The sequence below is a fragment of the Lepidochelys kempii genome, chromosome 2, assembly GCF_965140285.1.
Source record: "Lepidochelys kempii isolate rLepKem1 chromosome 2, rLepKem1.hap1, whole genome shotgun sequence".
Lineage (NCBI taxonomy): Eukaryota > Metazoa > Chordata > Testudines > Cheloniidae > Lepidochelys > Lepidochelys kempii.
The window spans coordinates 163,428,514-163,442,072 of NC_136381.1; the positions used below are offsets into that span (position 1 = coordinate 163,428,514).

A 13,559-nucleotide genomic window follows, 5' to 3' on the forward strand; every position below is an offset into this window, starting at 1 on the left:
AAAACCAACAGTCCAGCCCTCTTGTTTTAACCTTCTTCGCAATCTCTGGGTAAAGCTCAATCAGTTCAGATGTGGACTGATCAGATGTGCTGCTAATGACTCTAACCGAAGGTTATGGAGCACTATTTAAAATGGGGGGACATAGATTTGGATTTCTCTCCACATACACTTGACCTTCTCTTCCCCCCTCAAGCCCCCCTCCCAGCAGCCTCCTTACCCCCTTGGCACATGAGGCCCTATGTTTGCCCCCTCCAAATTTCAGTGAGTAATGCTGCAACCTGGGGCACAGAATTGCAGCAACACTCAAGTTTGGCCCAGCCAAGTAGTGGTCGGGCCATGGCCTAGGAACCCGCCAACTCTGTGTCTGTGGGCTTGTCTACATTACCCACAGGATTGATGGGTAGCGATCGATCCAGAGGGGGTCGATTTATCGCGTCTAGTCTAGATGCGATAAATCGACCGCCGAGTGCTCTCCCGTCGACTCCAGTATTCCACCGGAGTGAGAAGCATAGGTGGAGTTGATGGGGGAGTGTCAGCTGTTGACTCACCGCAGTGGAGACACCATGGTGAGTAGATCTAAGTAAGTAGCTGAAGTTACATAACTTAGATCGATTCCCCCCCACCAGTGTACACCAGGCCTATGACAAGTGGAGTCTTCATGGCTCCCATTTGCCACTGTGGCCAGATAGAAGATGTAGGCCACATACCTGCTCGCTGTGCCCATAAGCAAGGGGTGCTTGGTTCCCTCATGGACTTGCCATAATACCGTTCCTGCAGTTACTGAATAGTTAAGACACTAAGGCCTGGTCTACACTGGGAGGGAGGGGGATCGATCTAAGTTGTGCAACTTCAGCTACGTGAATAACGTAGCTGAAGTCGACATACTTAAATCTACTCACCACGGTGACTTCACTGCAATGAGTTGACAGCTTACACTCCTCTGTCGACTCCGCCTGCGCCCCTTGCTCCAGTGGAGTACCGGAGTCAACGGGAGAGTGCTGGGCTGTCGATTTATCGTGTCTAGACTAGACGCGATAAATCGACCCCCACTGGATCGATCGCTGCCCATCGATCCTGCGGGTAATGTAGACAAGCCCTGAGAAGAACATGCTTGACTTGATTGTCCATGCAGATACAATCAAAATACATAGTAAATCAAAATAACAGTATCACAATTTACCCCAGAGAAAATGCTGATTGGAAATATTAACATTTTAAAATAGGAAATTAAGAAATAGCAATAGTATTTAGGTCTTCAAAAAGAAAACTCTCCCTGTACCCTTTTAATGAATTCAGCCCTCATCAGAAACCAAAGAGAGATTCCTGCTCTGTACATGTCACATTAATCTAATTTTTTGTTTGTTTATGATTCAAAACAATGGTTCAGTATTTGCCAAGCCTTGCCTCACTTTGCTGAGGCCTTGTGCGACAAACAAAAGCATTGGTTATTTTGATTTCATATTTATGTGCTGCTTGAATGACTTATAAAACCTGGGCTCATTCCCTTAATGCAAATAAGAGATGCACGCTACCTTCAAACACTTTTAATGGAAAAAATAGATGGGCACAGACTCTTTTGCCAAATTAACTGACCTCTGATCACATGATTACAAAAATATGGTGTTATGAGATGTTCTGGCACTTTTCTCAGAGATGATGAAATCTCCACTGCCTTTTGAAAATTATTACAAAATGAGCACTGTATGAAAATATAAAGAATGGGATTAGCCTGAAGATACAACTTTTAACGTAAATTCTAATATTTCAGAAAAAAAAGTAGCCCTGAAGGTGCTTTATTACTAAAACCAACATGATAGAACATCATCAGATAGCTGATTTATGCTGAAGACTATATTTTTTTCTTAGTCTTAGCACAATTTTATATCAAAAGACTTCTAATACTACAATACTTTCCTGGCACTGATTCTAGAAATTCAAGTCTCCTGGCACCATTTTGGACATATATTTTTGTACACAATTACTTTAACTCACCCACTTTTCTTCAGTGCTTATAAATTAACATTTCAACGCAGACATTTCTCATCTTTCGAGAAAAGTCACAGAACATCACTTTGCTGTCTATAAAAATCTTGTATTTTTTCCTTGACAGTTCTTTTCAAAATATTCTAAAGGCACCCTTGGACAGTATCTTCAAAATACTTGTAACTAATGGGAATAATGACACAGATATTACATAGGTACTATAGTTAATCTTCACAACAATTAATTGGTAAAACTCCAATAATTTCCCTATGGTCTTTTCTCCCTCATTTTCCATTTTGGTAACACACAACTTCAAGTATTCAAACGTGATATGGATTCTCTCCATTACAAGCTGTACTTTTTCCCTCAAATCTCCCAGTGATGTCATTGTCTTATTATAATTTCTATCCTGGAATGCAGGAGATGAAGAGTCTCCCAAAATCATCATCATTCAGTGAGAGTTCATAAATCAGTTGGCAGCAGGTGTATGGACATAGACAGTTCCCAACTTCCTCTTTAGAACAAATATATAAGAAAGAAGGAAAATCCAGTACTCTATGGAAACTGATTATTTCACACCATCAGACTGGGTCAGTCAACAAGCTAACTCCATCCTTAGTGGAACTCCAATGATCTAGCTTAATTTATGTTTAGTTTAAAAGTAGTTATCTTATGTTTCTTTTAAAAAAAATCCTTATATTATCTTTCAATGCTTAATTACACTAAAAAAACTGTATTAAAAGAAAAGTATTAAGCTTGAAAAGTAAAGCACTCAATAGTTAGGAAATGCCAGAAAGAAGGTTGCTTATGCATATGAATTATAATTAGAGCTGGCTGGGAATTTTCCAACTAAATAGTTTTGCAATTCATCAAAACAAAACCTTTTTGTGGAAGTGTACCAGGGTCAACAAATGTTTAGCTGAGAAAGGTTTTGCAGGTCCAGGATGGAATATATGGTCAAAACCAGAAGAAAAGAGCAACCCATCCACCACAGAATAGCTAATAGTTCAGCGGTTGGAACTCTCCTCTCGGATGCGGAAAACCCACGTACAAGTCCCTGCTCAGACCAGGGACTTGAAATGCAGATGAGTGCTCTAATTATGAGACTACTGGCTTTTTTGGGATGGGTCTCTCTAAACTTTTTCCATTGGAGCTGTCCCATTTTGTATAAATAATTAAATATTCATTGGAGCAGGGACATGAACCTGAGTCTCCCACATCGGTGCCCTAACCACCAGGTCATATAATCAATGTGGGTTACTTTTCAATTATTCCCTTATGCAAAGAAGGAAAAACAATTTACTGTTGAATAGCCTGGAGATTCATCGGTAAGGTATTCACTTACCTGAAATATTTGTTTCAAAGAGAAAAGGGCCCGTCTCAGCTCCCGTCCACTGGAGTTGTAGAGTTTTTCTGAAATGAGGAACAACAAAAAATCCCAACATTAACAAGACTGCCAAAATGAGATGGAGTTAGAGGGGAGCTGGTGAGGAATGGTCGCAGTGTCCATTTACTAAGGAGTACATTCCTCTTAGACTAGCCAACCTTTTTTTTTTCATAGATATAATACCTGTTAATCAAATAGCACAAATAAAATGAGTTAATTATTCATGGCCTGAGTGAAATTTCCCAGAGGAATTTTAGGAAAGGTCACAAGAAAACGAGACTATGAGGATTTTTCAAGTGTAATTGTGTCTATCTAGCTTTCTTTCCTTTTTAAGTTAAATTTAGAGCCTGTGAAAGGTACTGGACTGACAGCAATGAAGACTGCACAGCAGCTGCACTGCAAGCTTCCCCACACTTGCAATTGAGGCCCAATAATGAGCCTCAATCCTGTCCTGGAAGGATTACTTTTAAGGAATGAGAGTGGACTTCAGTCCTCATACCTATGCAGTCTTTGACCATTGTTCTATGATGGCCAATGATCATGCTAACTAGTGCCAGCTTTATGATTTGGAAAATCTAATGGGAAGTAAACTGAGGACATATCGCTCAGATCCCTCATTTTATGCAGACTACTATCAAGTGGTAGTAAGCTTAGATCGCTACCAATCTATCTACATTTGAACTAGTGACTTAGAAGTAAAAGTATCCACATCCCCATTATCAGTCCTTGAGCCACTGAATCCCCAAGATGTTCCTTTCCTGTGTTCTCATTTTTTGTAATTGGAATACCTTTCTGCAATTGCAATGTATGTGAGGATACTTAATATCAGAAATAGCTGCACAGTTTGTTCTGAGCATAATTCAGAACAATGTTTTTCTCCCTTAATATATATCTCAATCTCTCTCTCTCTATATATATATATACACACACACACATATATATAAATGCATAGTCATAGAACAAATAATGAAAAGTGGAAAAAGTCATTAATTTTAGATGGATTCATAGATTCATAAATATTAAGGTCAGAAGGGACCATTATGATGATCTAGTGTGACCTCCTGCACAATGCAGGCCACAGAATCTCACCCACCCACTCCTGCAATAAACCTCTCACCTATGTCTGAGCTACTGAAGTCTTCAAATCGTGGTTTAAAGACTTCAAGGTGCAGAGAATCCTCCAGCAAGTGACCCGTGCCCCATGCTACAGAGGAAGGCGAAAAACCCCCAGGGCCTCTTCCAATCTGCCGTGGAGGAAAATTCCTTCCCAACCCCAAATATGGCAATATGTGTGTATTGAATTAACATATTATGAAGGCAATTAACAAGAGAAACCAACTTCTTTTGGTGACCTTTCAGGATGCTGTTAGCCTCTCCCAAAAGGTATCACATGGAGCATAGGAGCCTAGTCCTGCAAAGGATGCGTATGAAGGATGCTCAATAGCTTTAAAGAGGCACTCAGAGGCTCATGGGATCAAGGATAAAGTGACTGCAGACTGTGGATGTTCCTGTGTGGCAAGATGACACACCATCAGCCAAGTGTATGGAACTGACTTAAATAAATTCTCCTCTCCCCCCCCCGCACACTTCCCTTTGCATATTTTTGTACCACACTAAATACTGTACAAAATTCAATAGCCACATTTTCTTTTCCTCTTTCTGGGAAGGACGCAGAAAAAATAGGCATTTGGGGATTTCTTACATTTTTGCTCAGAGACTTTCCTTTTTCCACATAACTCTAAAAAACTTAATTTGAGAAGACCTGAGGGTTAATGTGAATAAACACCTTCTAGTCCCAACAGTCTCATCCAATCAGAAAATATAACTTCAGCAGTTGTTTATAAGCCTCATAAAGCATTTTGGTCATCCCAAACTGCCTTTGGCTTTGAAGGCAGAACGTGTAGAACTGACCCAACTATTACAGCTGTTACAATCATTCCTCTTCCTTGTAGAGTTTATGGATTTCTGACAAAAACCCTGGAGGAAGGGATTTCACTTAAAACCATAAACTGCAATCTTTAATTGTTCTATCTTAAAAATGTACTGGCATGTATAAGCAGATGACATTTCTTGGCTTGACAAAGAGGAGTCTTGTCAGGAAAGCTTAAAGAATAATAGGGATTTTTTTAAGACCTTGTTTGTTGACTTCACATACTATATAGCACAAAACTATTTCTCTGTGAAATATACCTCCATCTGGCATTTGTTATAACTAATTTCCCTCCATTCATATAAGTCACTGGCATCGCAGAGTGAGGCAAATAAGGCAATGCAGCATCATCCTAATTAAGAGAGGCACCATTTCTTGTAGTGCTGGCAACTTTGTACATAAATATCAACATTTTAAACAATGTCACCTGTGGGCCCTTCCTTACACAAAAGCAATTATTGCCGCAGCCTGGGGTAAATAATAATCATGTATTGTTATGATACTACAATGGTGGCTGCCTCCGCTGGTGCATGCGATTTTTGGTAGTTCTCTGAGAAGAATAAAGTTGAACTATTTACTTGTGTTCTTTTGTTTTCTCTTTTCACAGATGTGGTGTAAAAAAATCTATGGCTCAAGGATAGACAATGTGTCTGTCAGTTGTTCATATGAGACAGAAGTCTGTAACTTCACTTCTGAATATACACCACTTGAGGTAAAGGAGGCTGACCAATAGCTTCTAGCAGTATTAAGGCTTACAGCAGAGGCAGCCAGCTACCACAGGGCAACATAATCAAACACTTGAACAGATCTGACTCCACTTAGAGGGGAGTAAAAGTACATTTTAGATGTGAGCCAGCATGTTGCACCGGCCACGTGTAGCAAACTGGAGAAAAAAAACCCAATTAATGTTCACAGTTCTCTTCACATGTTAAGATGAGCTTGTGGATTTAAACAGATGTAACCTATTCACTCACAATTCCAACTGCTACAGTTTATTCAGGCTAATTTTTACATGCCTTGGCAATACAGGGATCTTCTCAAGACTTGGCTCCACCGAGGAATTGTGAAAAATCAGAAACATTTACAGACCCATAATCCAGAAGATAAGTGAAATACTCATATCTTTAAGAGTTATGCTACATTAGAAAATGCCATGGGTTGATTTCTGCATGAAGTAAGAGTGTAATTCACCCTAAGCAGAGAACTCTGTATAAGGCAAGCTTTTCTTTTCCTTGTGGTACTATGCTATTTTCTTCAAGATACACAGAACTTTATCTACAAGATAAACATTTAGGGCTATATACAGCCCTCAAGGCATGGTAGAACTCCTATAAATGTCAAAAGGAATGCGAATGCCACATGTGAGTTAACAGCGTGTTTTGATGCTTATCCCATAAGCTTCATATATGAACAGAGACAGTGCAAACATTAAACATTAAACTGACAGCAGGATTTGAAAGTCAAGAATAATCAATTGCAGTAATCTCTCTTTGTGTGGTAAACCAGGAATGAAGTGCATATTTTTTTACAGTGCTTTCATAAGAATACCAAAGATAATTAAGAAACAAGATAGCAAAAGCTATCTAACAAAACACCCGGGTCACTGGATTGTAATGAACTCGCTACTGTGATGTGTAATGCTACCCCTCTACTGGACAGACTCAGAAATACTCAGCTCTGTGTTTGAATGAGTGTGTCATAATTCAGCCAACAGCTGAGAAGAGTCTCCTGTAACTGAAGTGATAGGTGCCTATAATTCTGAAGCAGAAGCATCCAAATTGCATCCCTGCTGCTACCGCTAATTTCTAACTTCAGGGCCATGCTGACAGCTTTAAAGTCCTAGCTGGCCACGGGTTTGCTATCATATAAAATACTCCATATATAAACACCAACTGTTAACAGGAGACAAGAAGACAGCTTTTGTATGGAGCCTGCTTTGTTAGTAGCCAGTCAAACGATCTTCTTTGAAAGAACGCGGTTTAGTTGAGGATACATACCAGGCAACGTTGGCTAGTAGGGTTAAGGAATATCTTCACTTAAAAGAAAATCCTTGTGAGCTCATGTGAGAGCTGGATCTTGGCTGACACACCAGGGATTGAACCATGGACCCTCCAGAGCTAAAAGAGTGAGCTTGCTACACATTGAATTAATATGCCAAGACGCACAACCAAAGGCTGTAACAGACTCATATCCTCCACAGACTGAGCACAGAAAGGGATTTCATATATTCAGGAACCACAATACCATTAAAATTAAATAAGATAAATTAAGAGCAATAGACACAGTCAGAGGTCTCAAACTCCCTAAATATTAATCGTGCATTTCTGATGCTTATATGGTAATGGTTTGCAAAATTGCTTTTAGTTCCTAAATAAAAGAGAGAGCTCATGGAGGTTTGGAAAGTCAAGATTTTATTAAAGACATTCATCTTGGAGTGATCACACTCAGTAGTTTTGTCAGCTATTACCGCTAGATGGCAGGGATTATTTTTTAAGGGAAAGGAGGCACTATCTGTTAGAGGTCTGCTTGGGCCCAATTTTAAAGCCCAACCTGAACCTGACTAGACCACAGCCAATACGTACCCAAACCACATCCGAGAGTTTCATGTTGTTTTCATTACCGACACAGGGGAAAAACAAGGAAGGACTCTCTGGCTTAAAATTGCAAACAACAGGGTAAGGGATGGCAGAACTCAGGGGTAGGGGGGAGTGGGAGATAGCACCCCTCAATGGAAATATTGTGGGGCCTGATATGTTTCTGTCCACATGCATCACACTTGCGGGGATGCGGGAGGAGTGAGACCTGTAAGGGCTGGAACAGCACCAGGACTGGACTAGGAAGTACGAACTGGGGTGAATGGTGCCCCAAGACCAGCAGAGGTGGTAAAATGTGGGCTGAGGCGCATCCTGAGGGACAACAGGAGGCCCCAGCAGGAAGCAGAGGAGAGCAAGGGGGAAGCTGAGAGGAAGACAGGGGCAGCGAGGGAGATGGGGGAGACCCCTGGAACAGGGGTGACTCTTGCAGAGCCTGTCCAATCCCTGCCTCCCCCAACACCTGTGCCTGGCTCCTGCTCCCTGCAGGGAGCTCAGCCATCTGGGTAGCCCTGCTACCCGGCTCCCAATATCTCCCAGCTCCGCTTGGGCTCCCAAAGGTTCCAGTCCCCATGATCCTGTCTGATCCCAGCTATAGCATCCCTGGATCCTTCCACCAAATGCCACCACCTGCCAGCTTGGAGGACATTCTTCAGCCAGAGAGAGAAAGGGACCACCTTGGCCCCTGGCACCTGAACCCTGCTCACCCTGCTTCGTATTCCCCAGCCTAATCCTGGGCACGGCAGTGGCTGCTCCAATCACTCTGGGTCACATTCTCAGCCCCCACAATAATTCTATTGCCAGGGGACTCATCCTCACCACGTTCATGAGCTACAGTTCAGCACTAGAAACTTATTTTTAAAATGAAAGAGGAGATTCTCAGCTAATCAGGAGTCTCCAGGACCTGAATCTTTAAATAAAATTTCACATATTGCAAGACTTGTGCTAAAACCAGTAGAGTTGGCAACCCTGGGTCCTTACCTTCAGCATCAGTGTGCTAAGAAAGGGCCACACGGTACAGAAGCAAACTAGTATTACACCCATCCCCTCTAACACCCAGGGTTATTTTAAAACAGCTTTCCTAGACCAAAAATGAAACCAGTGAAAGTGGTTTTCTCTCAGGCAAACACAAACGTCAGTGGATCATTGAAAAGACAACTCTGCTTATTTTACAGATTATTTTACACTGAGAGAGAGCTTGGGAAGGTTCTCGTGCATGACCTTCAAAGGCTTTTTGTTGTAGCATGAAAGGGTTTCATTCTTTTTCCTTTTCGGTGTTCTGAGAAAAATAAAATAAAATAAAAGTAGTAATTTGCCTCTATGTCAGAAGTTCTCAAACTTCATTGCACCATGACCCCCTTCTGACAACAAAAATTACTACACGGCCTCAGGAGCGGGGACCGAAGCCTGAGCCCACCCAAGCCCCACTGTACTAGGTCGGGGATGGTGCGGGAGCGGGGAGGGGAAGGGGAGCCAAGCCCAAGCCAGACAGCTCAAGCTCAAGGGCTTCAGCCCCAAGCAGGGGGCCTGTAAGCCCTTGAGAGCTTCAGCTTTGGCCCTGGGCAGTGTGGCTCAAGCTTCAGCCCCGGGTCCCAGCTTGTCTAAAGCCAACCCTGGTGACCCCATTAAAATGGGGTGGTGACCCACTTTGGGCTCCTGACCCACGGTTTGAGAACCGCCACTCTATGTCATTAATAAAATCTTCAATTTTCCTTAGTATTCGCTAGGAAAATCACATTTTTATTCACAAATTTTAAAAAAATACCTTCGATAAACATAGTCCCAGGTGTAATGCCTGATCTCTGAAGGAAGTACACAGCTCCTCCCTTCCCTGTCCATCACACCAGCTGAATTAGGCCCTGGGGTATAGTAATTTATGAAACGTCAGCCTTTTGGGTTACTGGCAAAAGGCAAGCTAACATCTGGCTGAGCACAAATGGGAGTTACTCTGCTTCATTTGCTCCTAACTGAACGACCTCCACATTTCCCATCCATGCCCCTCTTCTCCAAACTCTGATTTCAGAGATGAAACATCTTTCACTACACTCTATATTACATTACATTACCGGGGTCCGCAGCGTTGACTCAGTAAAGGACATTTGAAATAGTTCCTGCTAGTTCTTGGTAAAATCCCTGTGCATGAGGTAAGAGTAGCAATATTCTCTGGCTTCCATAAAACACCAAAAATCTGGCTACCACTTAAATTTAAAAATATTATTTCTGAACCTAAAGCAATGAACAACCTGAATATCTGGAAATACATGTATTAGCTACACCTTCATTGGCAGCTAAACACTCTACTGGAATTAAAGGGAACAATTTGAATTTTTCCAGAGAAAGAAGAGAGAAAAAACGAAGTCAGGCAATTTTTCTTTTATAGTAGGGAAAACTTAACTCTTGCTGTGAGAGCTGAGTACCGTATAAATATAAAGCCTGATTCACCACCATGCCACTCCTGTTTTACACCAGTGTAATTCCACTTGAATCAACAGCAGTACACAAGCACAAAAGTGGAGTAGCAGCAATGAATCAGGCCCATGCATCCAATCCTGAAGTGCTTCCTCAGGCAACATTCCAACTGACTTCAACAGACTACTGGATTGGGCCCATGGGTGCAAACAGATTCTCAGATCCATAAATTCACTGTATACAACACTGATTAGTGCAACGTGCCATTCTTTCATTGTATGTCAGACAAATTAAAGTGGCACTTTAAGAAAAGACCTGTGATGATGCCAAAAAGGGGCTTTCTTCTTAGTTTTGTTTTTGCCCACAAAAGCCAATAATAAATCTGTTGGCAAGACAATACACTTTCCTTTTACTCCCAGATCCCTACAAAATATATCATTTCAAGAGGGGAATTATTCACAGGCACATTGTCCACTATTACATTAACATAATTGCTGTTTCTGTTGAGGATACTTAGTTTTGTATATTACAAATCTTGGATATTTTTATCTAATCTGTTTATCTATATATAAATTAACAAATTATTACACACTCATTTGTGCAATATTTGTAGTTTGTGAATTTAAGATTTATAGTCTCTCATTAATCTAACAGTAAATGACTAGTATTTGGTGAGGAAATGCAGTTTTTTGACAATAAAAACAACAGGCCAAGAACAAAATATAGTAACTCTCTTCAAGCCCACATTGCTGCCAGCACTGATTGATTCCAAAGAATCTTCAGCCTGCTTCACAATGAATGCATGGCAGACTAACAATGAGAATAAAACCTACCTCTACTCATTTTCATTCAGACACAAAACAACTGCTTCATTAATTATCTGGGGGACAGTGTCACCTCCTTAGGTAGAGAGGACAGGGATGTAAAAAACCATGATCCATTAGGCCTGGGTACAAGGAATGCTCTCTCTTGGCATCATTTCCCCATACCCCAATAGAATCTGTTCTTCAGAGACCCTGTGATGTGCAGGATCCGCAGGTGTGGAGGGGGAGGAAAGATAGCCATCAAGGTAGAATTATAAGCCCCTCCCACCTCACCTTGAAACCCATGCCACCTTTGTGCATAAATTAATACTGAACCCTCCCCCATCCCCACAACTCCTTCAGACCCCTACAAAAGCCAAGCTGCCAGGGAGCTGATGGTGAATTCAGGGAGCCAGTGCAGACAGAGGACATCTGCAGATCTTGGGAGAATTTGTGGATTTAGGGGGTGGAACCACATCAGGGACAGGGTGGGCGGGGGAGGGAGAACTTCACTTTCCATAATGCAAGAACTACAGGGCAAATCTACACATCTCATCTCAAGAAATTTTCTCTCTATATTATAGGTCTGCAGTCCTCCCACTGAACGTATCAATTTGGAATAACAGTCTGCTGGGCCTCCCACAAGGAGACCCCACAGATAGGGATATTCTGTTTTGACAAGGGAGCCTGTATGCGGAAGGATCTCCGTAAAGCCTTTCAATAGCCTCCCTGGGTTCGGAGAGACATCCGAAGTAAGAGATGCTTATCCGAAACCCAAAACGTTTGAGGTCTTCCTGAATATTGTTATTTGTAGATATTTTTACAATATCAGACAGGGATTGACACAGGGCTACCAGGTCTGCAAATTAAGTTTCACATTAAAAGTAACAAAATTCAACAGAAAGTACATCCATCCTCCAGGAACTGGTGGCAACCTTGATTCCCACCTCCTATATTGACAACTATGTAAACAGAATGAGGTCACTGAATGAAGGGACTAAATGATTTGAAGACAGACAGGAATATGAGTGAAGAGAAAGAGCAATAAAGGGAACCTGCAAGAGGACAGACAGAGGAGAAAAATACGGAGCCAGAGGATGAGGAGAAACAGCTATATCAGGGTAGACAAGGAGAAAAGTTGGGAAGGACAGTACAGAAGAGAGACAAGAGGAGATAGCCATCAAATGCGGGAAATAAATGAGAAGACAGAGAAAGATAGATGATCCTTGCTGTCAGAAAGCAGCAACTTTTGTGATTCACACACAGGGAGTGCTTGTATTAAGATGAGTAAATTCAGGAATTGGAAAATGGAGGAGAGATAAGGGAGGAGCTGAATCATCTTATCCAAAACTGGAAAGCAAAAGAAAAAAAATCTTCACAGGAATGGATCCTTGATCTCTCTACATAATTCCTGCACTTCAAAATGGCTGTCACGCCACCATAAGAATCGGCACCCCAGGCTCATTACCAATGTACAGAAAAAATAAAGTGATACCTACATGGTCCAATTAGATGTGAAAGATGGATTTTTCCATATATTCTTAGCAACTGGGGTTATCATCTTCCACTACGGAAGCCTGAAGAGATCAAATCAATCCCTCCTCCAATGATTTCTATCAAATTCCTGCTTATTCTGCCTGACTTTATGTGAGTATACATTTGTCATGGATAAATCAATAGAAAGAGTTCCTTCTTTACAAAGCCCTTTAATTATTACTCCCCTCCCTCCCACACATGCCTCCATACGCATGCTGAACTAGCAGAAAGAACCATTTATAACACTATCCCTAAACACCAAAGCAAATAAATACCAGGGGTTTACAGATTTACAGTAAAAGGATGTGATGAAACACAGTAAGTGTTTATATACTTAAGTGAAATGGGAAGCCTTTGTTTTTCATCTGCTGAGGGTTGGGGGATTGAAGGGGATGTGGAACCTGGAGCTCTCCACACGTCACTCCTGCACCACACTGAGAATAATGAATAATTTTACAAACTGACAGCGTAACAACTTCCTTTGAGTATTCCCTCTTCTCATTCACCTTTGCGAACTTAGGTCCTGGTTGCTAGTGGAAAATGGAAGGAAGAAAACATAACTGATACCTGTGCTGAGATAGGGCAAGAAGACTGGCTTGGAGAGAGCACTCCTATTTCAGTCCTAGTTTTGTACTCACACCTGAAGTAGAAGTGTTTCTGTGTTCCTTACTCCATGCTGCAGAAGCCTGTCTCAATCTACTCCTGCTGTTGTTCTAGAACAAGTGCAGAGGTGGGAAATGGGCCCAGCATGAAGTGACAATAACAATGGGCTTTGTCCTTAGATGGGTAAGAAAGAACTAGAATTGGACAGTGGAGGTCAGAGTCAATAAACTAAGGCAGAGCACCATATTGACTTTACCAAAAAAAGTAGCAGCAACAGCCTTGGGACAGTTGTGTGGTTCAAATATGCCATCTGTAAG

The 13,559-nt window shown here is 41.6% G+C and overlaps 1 protein-coding gene across 6 annotated transcripts in view; it reads right to left on the reverse strand.

Moving 5' to 3' along the window:
• FHOD3 (formin homology 2 domain containing 3) overlaps positions 1–13,559 on the reverse strand; it is a 627,020-nt gene that overhangs the window by 327,498 nt on the left and 285,963 nt on the right. For all 6 annotated transcript variants that reach the window (XM_073332694.1, XM_073332693.1, XM_073332692.1 and 3 more), the window contains exon 4: positions 3,329–3,396. In XM_073332694.1, coding sequence (XP_073188795.1) covers positions 3,329–3,396 — 68 coding nt within the window. The remainder of the gene's footprint in view (positions 1–3,328; positions 3,397–13,559) is intronic.